Raw genomic sequence first — 18,431 nt, 5'->3', positions numbered from 1 at the left:
AATGAGAGTTACAATCTGACGACTTTCACACCCTATAACAGCCAAAGCAAGCATCAACGAGCAATAGTCTTCGCAACACTGTAATAGAAGAGGTTACAAGTCAACAACCATTTCTAAACGCAGAGTCTACCTCTGCGCTTCTCAACTCAAAACACAAGCGGCCTGTGCGTTCTTCAGCAGGCACCCAACTCGCCTAAAACATGTTAAAAATTCTTCAAAAAATATTTTTAAAACTAGGAGGGGGATTAGCAGAGATGAACTCGCCTAAAACTTGTAGAAAAATGTTTTAGGATACCAAGCCAAAGCAGATCTCCAATCCGAAAGCTAAAATCACACGAAAAATCCACTTGAAAGCCTCCAATATTCTCTAAGAATCAAATTAAGGTTTGTGGGGGTTTGGTGGCTGTTAGGGTTCTTAGAAAACTGAGAAAATTCGTGAAAGTTTGAAATATAAACCAGGGAAAACGAATATGGGCTTTAGATAACCAAAACCAACTCAAAACAGGAATCTGACTTCTGCAGGTTTCACGGTCCTTCAAAAAATATTTTTAAAACTAGGAGGGGGATTAGCAGAGATGAACTCGCCTAAAACTTGTAGAAAAATGTTTTAGGATACCAAGCCAAAGCAGATCTCCAATCCGAAAGCTAAAATCACACGAAAAATCCACTTGAAAGCCTCCAATATTCTCTAAGAATCAAATTAAGGTTTGTGGGGGTTTGGTGGCTGTTAGGGTTCTTAGAAAACTGAGAAAATTCGTGAAAGTTTGAAATATAAACCAGGGAAAACGAATATGGGCTTTAGATAACCAAAACCAACTCAAAACAGGAATCTGACTTCTGCAGGTTTCACGGTCGACCATGGCGGTCGACCGAACTAGAATTTTCCAATTACACATATTTGGCCATCGTGCATGTTTTGACTCTTTTCTTTCTCATGAATGAACTTGTTTATACTCAAAACACATATGGTATATTACTCACATACCATTTAACTATATTTATCAAAATAAATATCCATAAATCATAATTAATCTCATATTAATTATATTAACATAAATTTTTGGGGTTTTACATTCACCCTCCCTTAAAAGAATTTCGTTCTCGAAATTCCGCAGTCGCATCGCTGAGATTAATAATACGAGAAAAGCACAAAAAGGGGATAATCCAAACAAGGAAACCCTCACATACAAATCTCGTATCATTAATCTCCCGATTTGAAATATAAGCAACATTTAAACTTAACAATCTAAAATGCGTACATTCTCATTTAACCTCTAATTAAATGGAACTAGTACGTCGGGCGAAAAATCCAAATAAGGAACCCCCCCATATATGTACCATATGTTCCGAATAATTAAGAGCTAAGTGTTGAATGACCCATTCTAGCGTTAACTATAAATGTGACTAAGCAACACATATAATCAAATCTATCAACGCATATAAGCACATTTAAATATCAACCTTACCTGTTCAAACAGGTGCGGGTAGTCACGACGAACATCCTCCTCGTGCTCCTAAGAAATCTCTTCGGCTCCTTGCCGGTTCAACTGAACTTTCACTAATTGAATGACTTTGTTTCTAAGCTTTTTATTCTCTCTAGCAAGAATGCATACTAGAATCTCTACAATAGTCAAATCATCTTGTATCTCAACCTCTGGTGAATCAATCACCCTCTGCTGCTCTTCGTCATGCAAATGCTTCTTAAGCATCGAAATATGAAATATATTGTGTACTCTCGACATCGATGCCGAAAGATCTAATCTATATGAAACAGTTCCAATGCACTTAATAATCCTGAAAGGACCAACATATATTAGGGCGAGCTTCCCCCGTCTACCGAATCGCTGAACGCCCTTCATCGGTGATACTTTCAACATAACTAAGTCTCCGACCTGAAATTCTAAGGGTCGTCTTCGCTGATCTGCATAACTCTTTTGCCTACTCTGTGCAGCAAGAATGTACTCTCGAATCAATGCCACCTTTTCCGTGGTCTGCCTAACTAGCTCCTGGACAAGTAATAGACTATCCTCTAGCTGTGCCCAACATATAGGTGATCTGCAAGGCCTCCCGTACAAGGCTTCATACGATGCCATCCCGATGGTAGCTTGATAACTATTATTATATATAAATTCAATCAATGGGATGTGATCCTCCCAACTACACTGAGAATCTATAACACATGCTCTTATTATATCCTCCAATACCTGATTCACCCTCTCGGTCTGACCATCTGTCTGGGGGTAAAATACACTTCTAAATGATAACTGACTGCCAAAAGCATCCTGAAAACTCCTTCAGAAATGGGATGTAAAGACTGTGCCTCGATCTGATACAATCATCTCCGGAACTCCATGCAATCTGATAATCTCTCGAATAAAAATCCTCGTATAGGTGTCTGCTGTATAAGTCGTCCTCATAGGTAAGAAATGCGTCGACTTTGTCAATCTGTCTACTATTACCCAAATATAATTATTTATTTTCATTGATTTAGACAACCCTACTATGAAATCCATGGAAATATCTGCCCACTTCCACTTAGGAATGGGTAAGGCTATAGGGTTCCTGTAGGTCTCTGATGTTTTGCCTTAACTTGTTAGTAGGTATAACACTTAGCCACATAATTTGTAATCTCTCTGCGCATACCACTCCAGCAAAAATGCCTCTTCAGATCCTTATACATCTTCGTTGTACCTGGATGCACTATATATCTGCTGTGATGTACCTCATCAAAAGCTTCCTCTTCAGCTGTAGATTGTTTGGCATGATGATCCTACCCTTCATCCGAATGCCTCTATCTACTCTAATAGTCCAATCATCCTTGGGTTCTTTGGAGATCTCCCCCTTGCGGGTTTGAATCCATGAATCCTCTAACTGAGCTCCGACTACTCTATCTTCCCAAGATAGTTGTACTAATAAAGCTCCAAAGAAAACACTGCTCCTGCCAATCTCTGGCCTGAAATCATAATGACTGAGGGTATAAAGATCCCGATATAGTGAACACCTCAAAGCTGCTAGCCAGCGACGACGCATCCTGCTCAACGCGTCTGCTACCACGTTCGCCTTTCCCGGATGATATTGTATAGCGAACTCATAATCCTTAGTAAACTCTATTCATCCCCGTTACCTCTGATTGAGTTCTTTCTATGATAAGAGGTACTTCAAACTGTGGTTATCTGTGAATGACTCAAACTACACTCCGTACAAATAATGCCCCCACGCCTTCAATGCAAAGACCACTGCTGCTAGCTCCAAATCATGTATGGGATAATTCTGCTCATGAGTCCTCAACTGTCTCGAGATATAGGCTACAACTCTCTGGGTCTGCATCAATACTCCTCCAAGACCCGATAAAGATGTATCAGTGTAGACAACAAAAGTCTTATCACTGCTAGGAATAATCAATACTGGTGTTGAAGTCAACTTAGTCTTTAATGTCTCAAATTCCTTCTGGCACTCTGTGTTCCAAATGAACTGTACACCCTTTTTAGTAAGGCGTGTAAGTAGCGTCATGATCTTCGAGAAGTCTTAAATAAATTTTCTATAATAGCCCGCCAGACCCAAGAAGCTATGAATCTCTATAACTGTCTTTGGTGGTTCCCAATCAAGTACGGCCTCTACTTTAGTCGGATCTACTGTAATGCCCTCTCGGCTGATGACATGGTCCGAAAATCTGACCTCCGATAACCAAAATTCATATTTGCTAAATTTTGCATACAGTTGGTGTTCCCGTAAAGTCTGCAATACCAACGTTAAATGCTGCTCGTGCTCTACCTCTAATCTCGAATAAATAAGAATATCGTCAATGAAAACTATCACGAACTGGTCCAAGTATGGACGAAAAACCTGATTCATCAAATCCATGAATACTGCGGGTGCATTAGTCAGCCCAAATAGCATGATAAGAAACTCGAATGACCCATATCGAGTCAAGAAGGCGGTCTTGGTAATATCAATCTCCCAAATCCGCAACTGATGATAACCGGAATGAAGATCTATCTTCGAAAAACACTATACTCCCTGCAACTGGTAGAACAAGTCATCGATCCTCGGTAATGGATACCTGTTTTGGATAGTGACCTTGTTCAACTCACGATAATCAATGCATAATCGCATACTCCCGTCCTTCTTCTTCAGAAAGAGGACCAATGCTCCCCCACGGAGAATGACTCCGTCGAATGAATCCCTAAGACAATAACTCATCTAGCTGGATCTATAGCTCCCTCATCTCAGCCGGTGCCATCCAGTAAGGAGTTTGGGAAATCATTACGGTGCCTGGCTACAACTTTATGCAGAACTCGACCTCTCTCACTAGAGGTAAACCTGGTATGTCCTGAATGACATCCTAGAACTCTGAGACTACTCATATCTCACTCAAACCTGTGCCCCGATTCCGTAACATCACATCCTCGACGTATGCCAGATATGACTCCGCAAACTGGTTGCCTCTGGAGGTCACTACCACTAACTCAGATCCATCAAAAGCTCACAAACTGACTATCTTCGCAAAACAATCGATAATCACATGGTAGGAATATAGACAATCTATACCAAGGATAACATCGAACTCAGACATACGCAATATGATTAGGTCTATCACAAACTCGGAATCGTCCAAGCTGACGATACATCTCCTACAAACACTCTCTAAAAGAGACGTCTCCCCTAAAGGAGTAGATACAAATAAACAATAATCTAATGGCTGTGTCACAAGCTGGAGACTAATCGAAAAATCATAGAAGATAAAAGAATGCAAAGCGCCAAAGTAAAAAAGAATACATGCTGGAAATGAATTCATAAGGAAAGTACCTTCCACCACCGTCCCGCTTGCGCCATGATCGCGAGGAACAACTGCATACACCCTACCAGTCGACTGTGCTGCATCACCTGGAACATATGGGACTATCTGTCCCTGATGGATCTCCTGAATCGTTCGCACCTGTCCCTCAATCCTCGGGACTACTGGAGGTGCCACAATCCCCAACTGCTGACCCTGACCACGACCCTGAGTGCGGTTCTGCTTCTGCTGTGGATTCCTGCCCTGCTGGCCTGCTGTGGGTGCGCTGCGGCACTCTGCTGTTCTATGACCTGACTTGTTGCAATTGAAACAAGCTCCATGAAACCGGCGCTACTGTTGCGCCCTCTGATCCTGATGATTGCCCTTCTTATGGGGACCCTGTTGCTGTGGAAACTTATTCTGATGTTGGATCCTCCTGAGCCTATAAAAGGTCTCTTACCCTTACCCTTATATCCTGACTGTTCTGACTTAGCATTTCCATTTTTACCCTTGATAAACATAGCTGTGTCTGTCTCCTGGGCTATGGCAGGACCTACCACCTCCCGCACTAAACGGAATCTCCGAGATACTAGATATCGGTGCAAACCTAGATGAAGTCCCATCATGAACATCTGAGCCTGTCTCTCCTCGGTGTGCCACATGCCAGTGAATCTAAGTAGTGACATGAACTTACTCTCAAAATCCATCACCGACATATCCCCCTACTCTAATCGAGCCAACTCTAACTCCTTTCCGGCTTTCGCTATAGCCGAAACATCCTACTCCTCGAAGAAATACACAAAAGTCTCCTATGAGGTTGTCAACCTTTACTCTGGAGTAAAACGAAGCTGATACCATCCTCCTGCATTGCCCTTGAGGCTGAAAGCTTCTAGCCTTTGCTTCTGCACAGTATTCACATTAAGCATGTCCAAAATGTTGCTTACATCTTCCTTTCATTTGTGTGCCGCAATAGAGTCCGTCGAACCATGAAACTCTAGAGCATTCAACTTCTGATACCTCTCTACGAAACGAAGCTAAGCCTCCTGCTCAGCCACTCCATCATCAACTAAAGGTGACGGAGTGACTACCGGTGTCCCCTTTGGCATCTCCTCCTGAATGGGTGTTCCCTACCGACCCTGATTAGCTAACTTCTCCTCGATAGCTGCCAGACGAGCTGCTAACGGTGCTATGAGATCCACTAAGTACTACGGAGCCTGCTGTGGCTTGGGCTCTCTATCAACTTGTTCAGCTCCTTGAGCACGAGTATCTCAGCGTCCACATCCTCTTCCTGACATCTATAATATAGAAGTAGAGCTTATTACGTAGTAAATAGAATCTCAAGCAGAAAAAGATATAACGTATACCAATAAGTAAATCGTATCACATATTACTCATAGCATGCCTTATTATTCAAAACAAATAGTTTATCATAAAAAATATTTGTAATTTTCCGCGTATATATAAAATACGTCCTCACTTACACTAGGAATTCCTAGCAGACTGTATACATGATTCCTAGGAAACACTATCCTAACACCACAATATGAAACGGGGATGATCCTAAGGATATTGGAACTAGAGCTCTGATACCAACTGTGACGCCCCAGGTTTCACGAGAGGCTGTAGTCCAAGACGAAACCCGGATTGTTAAACCTACCAAGCACCAAACATCATGTTACGACATGTTTCACTATCACAGAAACTATCTCTCTAGTGGAAACAATAAATTGGTGAATGTACCGACAGGCAAATAAAAGAAATAGAACAACAGAAGCAAATAAGAGAATAGTCATCAATGAGCCCAACAAAAATAGAATAGAAGCATCTCTGAGTCTGAAATAAACCTTAAATATAAAGAGTCAAATAAAGTATCACTATGGCTCTCAGCCTCTACAAAATGAATTACAAGTCTAGAGTCTGAACATAATCAACTAGTTGTGGAGTTCTGACTAACTACTACATAATAAATAGCTAGGTGAGATCTATGCAGAAATCTCATCAACCTGCGACTCTTCGTGCGCTGGACTCGCTGCCTGAAAGGGGGGAAAACAATGAGCGTCAAAGCGCTATAGCGAGATCATCTCCACCTCTTCCCAAGGGAAGAAGTAGGAGTATATAGAAAATAGAGTTAGTACATATACATATGAAATCATTCATAAAATTCTAATTGAAAGTTAATATTTAGGAAATTACAATACGAGAGTTAGTACATCGAGCGAAATAATCCAAACAATAAAACCCTCATATATATACCATGTCTCAAATTATGACTCCCTAAATACTAACTCCAAACCCTATGAATGAAAGCAATAAATCAAAAGGAAAACACTCCAAACCTCAAACATGTATCTAACATAAAAGGAACTCATCCAAACAAAAGTCAACCAAAAACCATGTTGTGTAAGTCACGGTCTCAGAGAAAGCACCCTACTCGTGGGTATTAAAAAAATAGAAACCAATTTATAATTTATATTACTTAAAAATGTGCATCTCTTATACATTAGTGATACTCTTGTAATATTCTTACTCAATCGCTCTGCGGCAATAGGTTTTATCTCCCTATCCTGAAAACATAATATGACGATACTTTTGTAATACTCTTACTCAATCGCCCTGCGAAAATAGGTTTTATCTCCCTATTTTAGAAATATAATATGACGATGCTTTTGTAATAATTTTACTCAATCGTCCTGTAGGAATAGGTTTCATCTCCCTATTTTGGAAACATAATATAATGATACTTTTGTAATACTCTTACTCAATCGCCCTGCAGAAATAGGTTCCTCTCCATATTCCAGAAACATAATATTTATGTAGTTTTCTTATTTATCATATTAACACATCATATTTTAAACATACGTCTACATATCTTGGCGTACGTGTCCATATCTGGTGTTTACTAACATTTTAGATATTAAACAGCTCATAAAAATTGTATCATAATAGTGCAAAGTCGAGAGACTCACTCGAAAACTCAACAATCGAACAAAACATACACAGGGCCACTAACAGACCTCTGTCCTGCACCCGGTCGACCGCCGCTATGGCGCGGTCGACCGTAGGCTGATATTCCAGATTCTCAATTTGGTTGTGTGTGTCGTGTTCATGTCATGTCTAGGTGATTCAAACATGATTAAAACAACATAAAACTTGCATGAGAGCATATCTACAGTAGAAAAAAAACTTCTGAAAAGAAACTCAACATATATAACATGATTATATGCATAAAATTTATATTAAAAACCCTAAGTCATGAATAAAAACTCAAAACGAAGAACAAATCACCTTTTTTCAGATTAAACAACATTTTAAATCATTTTCAGATCTTACATACTTCTGTAAATTCGTTCTCAAACTTTTTAACATGGAAAGACCTTTACATACTTCTGTAAATTCGTTCTCAAACTTTTTAACATGGAAAGACCTAGTCTTTATACATATAATATAAAAGAATTGACTTTTATTCATAAACTAGTCAATTTGGCTCTATGAAACATATTAAAAATTCTTCAAAAAATATTTTTAAAACTAAAAGGGGGATTAGCAGAGATAAACTCGCGTGAAACTTGTAGAAAAACATTTTAGGAAGCCAAGACAAAGCAGATCTCCAATCCAAAAGCCAAATTCACCCGAAAAATCCACTTGAAAGCCTTCAATATTCTCCAAGAATCAAATTAGGGTTTATGGGGGTATGGTGGCTATTAGCGTTCTTAGAAAACTGAGAAAATTCATGAAAGTTTGGTATATAAATTAGGGAAAACGAATATGGGCTTTAGAAAACCAAAAACAACTTAAAACAGGAATCAGACTTCTGCAGGTTTTGTGGTCGGCCGTGACGGTCGACCGGACTACGGTTGACCGCGGCGGTCGACCAGACTAGAATTTTCCAGTTACACATATTTGGCCAGTGTGCATGTTTTGACTCTTTTCTTTCTCATGAATGAAGTTATTTATACTCAAAACACATGGTATACTACTCACATACCATTTAACTGTATTTATCAAAATGAATATCCATAAATCATAATTAATCTCATATTAATTATATTAACATAAATTTTTGGGGTTTTACATTCACCCCCCCCCCCCCTAAAAGAATTTTGTCCTTGAAATTCTGCAGCCGCATTGCAAAGATTAATAATACGAGAAAAGCATAAAAAGGGGATAATTCAAATAAGGAACCCTCACGTACACATCTCGTATCATTAACCTCCCGATTTAAAATATAAGCAACATTTAAACTTAACAATCTAAAATACGTACATTCTCACATAACCCCTAATTAGATGGAACTAGTACGTCAGGTGAAAAAGCTCAAAAAGGAACCCCCTCACATATATACCATATGTTCCGAATAATTAAGAGCTAAGTGTTGAATGGCCCATTCTAGCGTTAAATATAAATGTGACTAAGTAACACATATAATCAAATCTATCAACGCATATAAGCACATTTAAATATCGACTTTACCTGTTCAAACATGTGCAGGTAGTCGCGACGAACATCCTCCTCGCGCTCCTAAGAAATCTCTTCGGCTCCTTGCCGGTTCCACTAAACTTTTACTAATGGAATGTCTTTGTTTCTAAGCTTTTTATTCTCTCTAGCAAGAATGCATACCTGAATCTCTACGGTAGTCAAATCATTCTATATCTTAACCTCTGGTGAATCAATCACCCTCTGGTGCTCTTCGTCATGCAAATGCTTCTTAAGCATTGAAATATGAAATACATCGTGTACACTCGACATCGATGTCGGAATATCTAATCTATATGAAACAGTTCTAATGCGCTCAGTAATCCTGAAAGGACCAACATATCTTGGGGCGAGCTTCTCCCGTCTACCGAATCGCTAAACGCCCTTCATCGGTGATACTTTTAACATAACTAAGTCTCCGACTAGAAATTTTAAGGGTTGTCTTCGCTGATCTGCATAACTCTTTTGCCTACTCTGTGCAGCAAGAATACGCTCTCGAATCAATGCTATCTTTTTCGTGGTCTGTTTAACTAGCTTCGGGCCAAGTAATAGACTATCCTCTGGCTGTGCCTAATATATAGGTGATCTGCAAGGCCTCCCTTACAAGGTTTCATACGACGCCATTCCGATAGTAGCTTGATACTCCCTTTCATGCATTCATGAAGGGTACTGACGGTTGACTAACGAACGTGTGAGAGAACCCACATTTTCCAGAGCAGAGCTACGATTTACAGAGAGAGAGATGAGGTCTTTGCAATTTTCTAAATATAAAGGGAGAATTTCGAGAGATCCATAGCCTTTCACCCATTTCCTTGAGATCAGACCCTGTTTTGATCTTGAGAAGAGTGGTAATCTCACTTTGTTGAGGTTATTAACTTCTGTTCTAAGTTTCTTTGATTGAAACAAAGAACATCGAGCTTTCTTTCAGATCAACCCGGATCTGTTGTTCGATGGTCCATGGATCATAGTGTCCCGACACAGGAAAAGACCTCACGCAAGTAACTACCGATAAACAAGCATGCGTGTTTCTAGGAAGTCTTTGTTTATTTTCATTTGTGTAAGAAAAGTCTTATAAAAAGGCTCCTTCTTTTTGAATCTATAATTGATAAACATTTATAATGGATTCCATAATGAAAAGGATTTTTGATGCAAACAGCGATAAGGACTAATTCTCCTCCACCACTTACAGATAAGAGCACCTATGATAAAAAGAGGGAGATGGAAAAGTGAGAGAGATCAAATCGCATGTGTATGATGATCATAAAGAAGGCACTCCAGAAGCATTCAGGGGCACTATGTCCGATCAAATCACTACAGCTAAGGACTTCCTTACAAATATTGAAAAGAAATTTGTCAAGAATGAAAAGGCTGAAATATGGTACGCTCTTGACAAATCTCATTTCAATGAGGTATAAAGGTAAATGTAACATCAGGGAGTACATCCTAGTGATATCTCATCTTGCGTCAAGGTTGAAAGCACTCGAACATGAACTCTCTGAAGACTTGTTGGTGAATTTGGTTTTGATATCTCTTCTAACATAGTTTAACCAGTTTAAAGTGAGCTACATCTGTCAGAAAGAGACTTGGTCTATGAATGAGCTCATATCACACTGTGTTCAGGAAGAGGAAAGGACGAAGCAAGATAAGACAGAAAGCTCTCACCTGGCTTTAACTTTTAAAGATAAAGGAAAGAAAAAGAAGAAGGATAAGGAAGCTAAAAATATAGTACCGCAAAAAGAAACAAAAGAGATCAAATGATCCTAAAGGCAAAGGTTATTTCTTTTGTGGGGCTCAAGGGCATATAAAGAAACAATGCACCAATTATCACATCTGACGTGCTAAGAAAGGTATGCTTCTTAATTTGGTTTATTCTGAGGTTAATTTAACTTCAGTACCTAGACACACATGGTGGATAAATTCTTGTACAACAACTCACATCGGTGTGTCTATGCAGGATTGCCTGAGTTGCCGAAAGCTAAGTGATGCTGAAAGAGACATCTATGTGGGTACTGGCAAGACAACTCAAGTTGAGGCAATAGGAAAATTTAGATTATTGTTAAAGACTAGATGTTATTTGGATCTTAATGAAACATTTATTGTACCGTTATTTAGGCGGAATTTAGTTTCTATTTTTATTTTGGACAAATATGGTTATGCTTGTTCATTTGGAAATGGAAAATTCAATTTGTTTCATGATTCAAAATTGGTTGGTTCCGGTTCTTAATTTGGTTATGATAATCTTTATTTGCTTGATACAGTTGCCTCAATTAATGAATCCCTACAATTAAGTACACAAGGTGTAAAGAGAAAATTAACCAATGAGAATTTATCTACGTTATGGCTTAAGAGATTAGGACATATCTCCAAGCAGAGAATATAGAGACTTATGTCAAACAAAATTCTCGACCCCTTAGATTTTGCAGATTTTGATGTTTGTGTTGACTGTATAAAGGGGAAACAAATCAATAAAAGGATATTTGAAGCCAACAGGACTTTTGGACGTCTTAGAACTTATATATACAGATATTTATAGGTCATTCCCTATAGTTACATGGAATGGTACAATAATATTTTCTAATGTTCTTAGACGATTTTTCTAGATATGACTACTTATATGTCATTCATGAAAAGTCACAGTCACTGGATGTGTTCAAAAAGTATAAAGCTAAAGTTGAGAACCAACTCAGCAAAAGGATTAAAAGCATCAGATCTGACCGTGGTGGTAAATACTATGGTAGATATGATGGTTCAGGAGAACAACGTCTAGGACCGTTTGCTAAATTCCTAGAGGAATGTGGTATCATCCCATAGTATACCATACCACGTTCGCCCACTATGAATGGTGTTGCTGAAAGACAAAACAGAATGCTTAAGGATATGGTAAGGAATATGATTAGTCATTCCACCTTACTAGAATCACTCTAGGGAGAAGCACTTAAGACTGCAGCTTATGTCCTTAACATGGTTCCAACTAAAGCAACTACCAAGACCCCTTATGAGCTTTGGATAGGCAAGAAGCCTAGTTTGAAGCATTTGCATGTTTGGGGATGTCCAGCAGAGGCAAGGCCTTACAGGCCTAATAAAAAGAAACTAGACTCAAGAACGGTGAGTTGTTATTTTGTTGGATATTCTGAAATATCCAGGGGGTACAAATTTTATGATCCTACAACTAAGTCGATTTTCGAGTTAGGAAATGCACAGTTATTTGTGGATGTTGAGTTTACAAGGATAGATACAGTTAGAAACATTGTCTTTGAAGAGGAATATGTTGATATTCCCACAGGTGTTATTGGTCTTGACCAGGTTTTCATTCCTGATTAAGATCAAGACACAATAGGTCAAGATAATGTTGGAGAACCTCCCACTCAGATAACTGTTCCTAAAGAACAAACTCAACTACCTCAAGAACCTATGCCATTAAGAAGAACCACTAGAGAAAGAAGAAGCTTAGTGCCAGAAAATTACATTGTATTTCTTCAAGAACATGAGGCTGACATTAGGGTGATGGAAGATGATTTGATCACCTTCCGTCAAGCCATGGAAAGTTCTAATTCTCAAAAGTGGATTGATGCTATGCATGAGGAGATTAAATCCATGAAGGACAATGACATATGGGAACTTATCCTATTACTAGAAGGTGCGGAACCAATTGGCTGCAAATGGATATGTAAGACCAAGAGGGATTCAAGAGGCAATGTGAAAAGATATAAGGCTTGTCTTGTCATAAAGGGATTTACACAGAAAGAAGACATCGATTATAAAGAGACTTTCTCTCCGGTTTCTTCGAAAGACTCTTTCGGGACTATAATGGCATTTGTAGTGCATTTCGATCTTGAGTTACATCAGATGGATGTAAAGACAACATTTCTAAATTGTGACATTGATAAAACAATTTATATGGTGCAACCATATAACTTTATGTCGGGAGAGACATCTATGAGCTCAATCAAGCATCTCGACAATGGTATTTCAAGTTTTATCAAGTGATCATATCATTCGGTTTTGAGATTAATTTGGTTGATGATTGTGTATACCAAAGATTCTATAGGAGCAAGTATATTTTCCTGATTTTATATGTCGATGATATTTTGCTTGCCAGCAACAATATAGGCTTTCTGCACGAAACCAAGAGATTTCTAGCTAAGAACTTTGAGATGAAAGATCTTGGTGATGCCTTTTTTATGTTAGAGATACAGATACATCAGGATTGCACTTGGGGTATTCTTTGATTACCACAAAAGAACTATATCGAAAAAGTTCTCAAAAGATATGACATGCAGGATTGTAAACCATGTGATACTCCTGTAGCTAAGGGAGACAAGTTTAGTCGCAAACAATGCCAAAAAAATGTTTATGAGGAAAAGAAAATGAAGAAGATCCCCTATTCATCGACGGTAAGGAGTATGATGTATGCTCAGGTATGTAAGCATCCAAATATTGTGTGCATTACAGGGATATTGGGCAGATACTTGAGCAATCTAGGTTTAGACCATTGGAAAGAAGCCAATTGGGTCTTGTGGAACTTACAGAGAACAAATGATTACATGCTCACTTATTGGAGGTTGGATAAGCTTGAGGTCATTGGGTATACTGACTTTGATTTTACTAGGCACCAAGATAGTAAGAAGTCTATACAGGCTACATATATCTGCTCACTAGAGGTGCCATCTCCTAGAAGATTATGAAACAGTCTTTAGCGGCCTCTTTGACTATGGAAGCAGGGTTTGTAGCATGTAATGAGGCATCCAATCAAGGGATATGGTTGTAAATTTTTTTCACGAGGCTGCACATAGTGGACAGTATTGATAGACCACTCAAGTTATATTGTGATAATAAATCAGTAGTTTTATATTCCAATAACAACAGGAGCTCGACGAAGTCAAAGCATATAAACATCAAGTTCCTGGTTGTTAAAGAAAGAGTCCAGAATGGATAGTTGTCTATAGAGGACATCGAGACAAACTCCATGATTGTGGATCTGCTTATTAAGGTATTACCACCCAAAGTATTTCATGAGCACACTGCTCATATGGGTATCATGTCTTTTGAGGATATTCAGTTTTAGTAGGATTTTGTAACTTTTTATGTGTTATGATATAGAAATATTTTTTAGTTATTTTAGTTTATGAATATTTTAAGGTTATTTTCTACATAAATAAAGTTTCAGTTTATTTACACTCTGATTTGGGCATGGTTTGATCTTACTAAAGTTTTAAGGGAGGACCAGTTGAAAATAGGCATGTTAAGATCACATTGCATGACATTTCTATGCTATACATCCACATCATGATCTGTGTCATTCGGTTATATTAGCATACATGACCATTGATGAGTCTAGTTATGATAGATGTAGCGAAGGCTGCTTTGATCCTATGTTGGTATGATTGATGGACGTGATTGGATAAAGATGCATTTTAGTAATAACAGTAAAGTTAAGCTCATATGGTTATTTGGTGCAATGCCTAAGTATGAGGTTACACATATAGCCTAAGCGGGAGATTGTTGGATCCTTAATCCAACATTGGGCTAATATGTGAAATTGTTATCTATTGTAAACTGTTAAATAAAGATAAACTCAATTTAAAGTGATCTAGACAGATATGAGTATTAACATGTATTAGATAAGGATGTGGGCCTTTAATATGTAAATACCGAGGTAATTTCTATTTTAATCATGGGCTAAAATAGAAAATACCAATTGGATAACAGTTTTGAGTTATCTCTATAAGTAGTGGTTATGGTCCCCAGATCACACGTTCAATTTTCACCCCTATATTTTGATATCCCATCATCAAAGAGAGAATAGAGAGATACAGAAACAAAAGGGAACTCTTTTAAAGGAACGTGCAGATCTGGAAGGCTATACCGCACAAATCAAGAGATTATTCATGGCTTCGGATTCAGGTTCGCTTCTGCGCAATTCAGTATTTCGATTCTCTTTAATTTAACATGTATATTGTGTTATATGTAATAGTTTTAACAATCAGAATTTAAGATCTAACATTTTGAAGTATATATACTAGATTTTGGAGTTTTTTGTTACTCAAATAACTTAGTATATTAATATAAATTAATGAATATACTTGTAGTTGATTCTAATGAGTTTGTAACTATCATTACAAGATGAATGGTGCAGAGTATTGTTGATTAATATGATTGTTTTTGCTAATCTTGTGTACATATAGATGGGTTTAGTAACCCACTCCTAGGTTGTTAGGTGTTTAATCTCATAGGTTAGGGATTACGTATGTATGCTATGGGCGGTTAGCTATCGGCTGTACATCAACAATCATATATTATGCTAATTATATGGTCAGTGCTTCGGTGGAATTTACTACAAAATATTATATGTATAAAGAAATTATAACCATGGTGATGAGGGATAAATAATGAGGTGAGACACATTTTAAGACGAGTTGAATAGGCTCAATCGTTCCATATCTAAATAAGAACATAACTAAAGATCAATTTTAAATAATATTTGTCCAATGTAGTAGTAGCTTGAATTTATAATTGATTTTATGATTAATACAATGAAGGATATGATGAAAATGTTGCAGTAAAGTGGATGATATCATACGCTTTATTTGATATATTGATGATTCTCACATTATTTTCTCTTGTGATTTGTTATACCTTTCGATCTAAGGGTTGACAATATGGTTATGATTTGAGTAGATATGCTTAGGATTGACACTATGTTTTTTTTTTTTTTGGTAAATGAACTGAATTTTATTCATTTCCAATATGGACATTGTGTAACATATCAAAAACCAGACATTCTCTGGTAATCAAAAAAATTTTATTCATTTCCAATATGGACATTGTGTAACATATCAAAAACCAGACATTCTCTGGTAATCAAAAAGAACAAACTACAAAATGAGATTCCTCATAAAAACCAGACATTCTCTGGTAATCAAAAAGAACAAACTACAAAATGAGATTCCTCATATGAACATTTGTCCTCTCATGTAACACTTTTGTATAAATTGATAGTTTGATATTATGAAGAACCTGCAGCGAGCTCCTCATTTTGCTCTGGAAAATCCTCAAGTTGCGTTCCTGCCAAATCATATAAGTTGTGTCAGCAAGTGCAAGTCTCTTTAACTTCTTCTTGGAACCCTTTCCTTTTAAATTGTTAGAATACCAACCAATGATCATGTTCCAATCACAAGACCTCCATTTAAAATTCAACCAATCCATAACTCCATTCCAGATTCCCACAGAAAACTGACAATCAAAAAACAGATAGCTAATTGTTTCTAGCTGATGACTAGAACACAGAACACAACAGTTTTGATTAGGATTTAAAATCCCCAGTCTGCACAGCCTATGCTTGGTAAGAAGTCTTGAATTGCAAGCTAACCAGACAGTAAATGAGTGTTTAGGAAAGTTAAAATTGTCCCAAACAGTCTCATACCAGCTCACTGGAGTTGCAGCTGAATGTGCCAGTTTGCTGTAAACTGCAGATTGCTGGATTTTATCATTGCAACAGCAGTCATCAATTGCATTTTTCAGAGATGCAAAGCTTCCAAACTTATTCAACAGCATGTCTCTCACCCTGAGGAGTTGCTTCCACATCCAAGAGTCATTCACTCTACTTTGAGCCTCCCAAAGATTACAGGTTTGTAGATAGTTCTCATGGATCCATTTAACCCACAAAATATCTTTTTTAAGATGAATCATCCATAATAATTTTGTAGCAGCAGCTTGATTCCAAAGTTTTGCAGAGAATAGGCCCAAACCACCCTGTCTTTTCTCCTGACAGATTGTATTCCATGCAACTAAATGAATCTTTTTACCCCATAGAAAGTCAGAGCATAGCTTATCAATCCTCTCTAATACTTTGATTGGCAAGACATAGTTGCTAATCCAAAAAGTTTGGATACCAAGAATGACTGATTTGATAAGTTGAAGTCTACCTGCATATGACAGTTTTCTGTTCTGCTGCCAAAACTGAAACTTGTCTTGAATTTTTCCAATCAATGAAGAACAATCAATATAAGATAGCCTTTTTGTACTCAATGGTAAACCAAGATACTTCATAGGCAGAACACCCTCTGAAAAGTTCAAGTAGCTGCAAATTTGAGCCTTAATGCCCTCCTCAATCCCAGATAGATAAACAGAGCATTTACTCAGGTTCGCATCCAGACCAGAAACCAGACTAAAATTTTGAAAGCACTGATAGATTTTGGCCACTGAGTATAAATCAGCTTTGCTAAATAGAAGCAAATCATCCGCAAATATCAGATGAGTAATATTCAATTTTGAACATTTCGGATGAAATTTAAACTGCCTATCATCCTTCAAAGCACTTAAACTCCTTGACAAATACTCCATACCAATGACAAATAGCTAAGGGGAGAGGGGATCCCCTTGCCTTAAAACCCTAGCCCCCTGAAAATAGCCATGCAATCCTCCATTAATTGCTATTGAGAATTTTGGTGTAGTTATACACTCCTCCCCTTCACAAAAGCACTTTGTGCTTCATTAACAAGGTATCCCAGGACTTTTTTGACCCTGTTTGCAATTATCTTTGTGATAATTTTATATGTAACATTGCAGCATGAGATGGGCCTAAATTCAGATGTAGAGCTGGGATTTTGAATCTTTGGAACCAATGTAATAGCTGTTATGTTAAGAGTGCCTAACAGCTTACCTGAGTGGAAAAACTCCTCAATAGCAAGGAATAAGTCCTCATTTATAATACTCCAAGCAGCCTTGAAAAAAGAGGCATTGTAACCATCAGGGCCAGGAGCTTTGGTGTCAGACATTGAGAATAATGCATGCTTAATCTCATCTCTGGTAACAGGAGAACAAAGGTCACTACACTGATCTGAAGTTAAGATAGGGCCCTTTAAGATCACTGCAGGATCAGGAGGAGAAGTAGGCCTTGCAGTCCCCAACAAATCCTTAAAGTAATGAACAAATTCTGATATAATGTCAGGAGTATCAGAAATTCTTGCACCATCTTCAGTATGTAAAGATAAAATCCTGTTTTTGTGCCTTTTAGCATTCATAACTGTGTGGAAGAAATGGGTGCTCTTATCAGCATGCAATCTCCAATTTATGTTAGCTTTTTGACTGTAGAAGGAGCTTTCACAATCAATCAACTTAGTATACTTCTTGATACAATCCTTTTCCTTTAATATCAGGTCAGAATTGAACAGATCTGCACTGA

The 18,431-nt window shown here is 37.8% G+C and overlaps 1 protein-coding gene across 1 annotated transcript; it reads right to left on the bottom strand.

The window, feature by feature from the left end:
* LOC109834314 lies at window positions 16,181–17,590 on the bottom strand. The gene has a single exon (XM_020402311.1). It carries the CDS (start codon window positions 17,588–17,590, stop codon window positions 16,181–16,183), a length of 1,410 nt encoding a protein of 469 aa, XP_020257900.1.

Source organism: Asparagus officinalis, chromosome 1 (genome assembly GCF_001876935.1).
Source record: "Asparagus officinalis chromosome 1, Aspof.V1, whole genome shotgun sequence".
In the NCBI taxonomy this organism is placed as follows: domain Eukaryota; kingdom Viridiplantae; phylum Streptophyta; class Magnoliopsida; order Asparagales; family Asparagaceae; genus Asparagus; species Asparagus officinalis.
This window is presented reverse-complemented; position numbering and strand designations above follow the sequence as displayed.

Coding starts and splice junctions, on each gene's coding strand:
- LOC109834314 (XM_020402311.1), bottom strand. CDS start 17,590: ATGGAGTATTTGTCAAGGAGTTTAAGTGCTTTGAAGGATGATAGGCAG.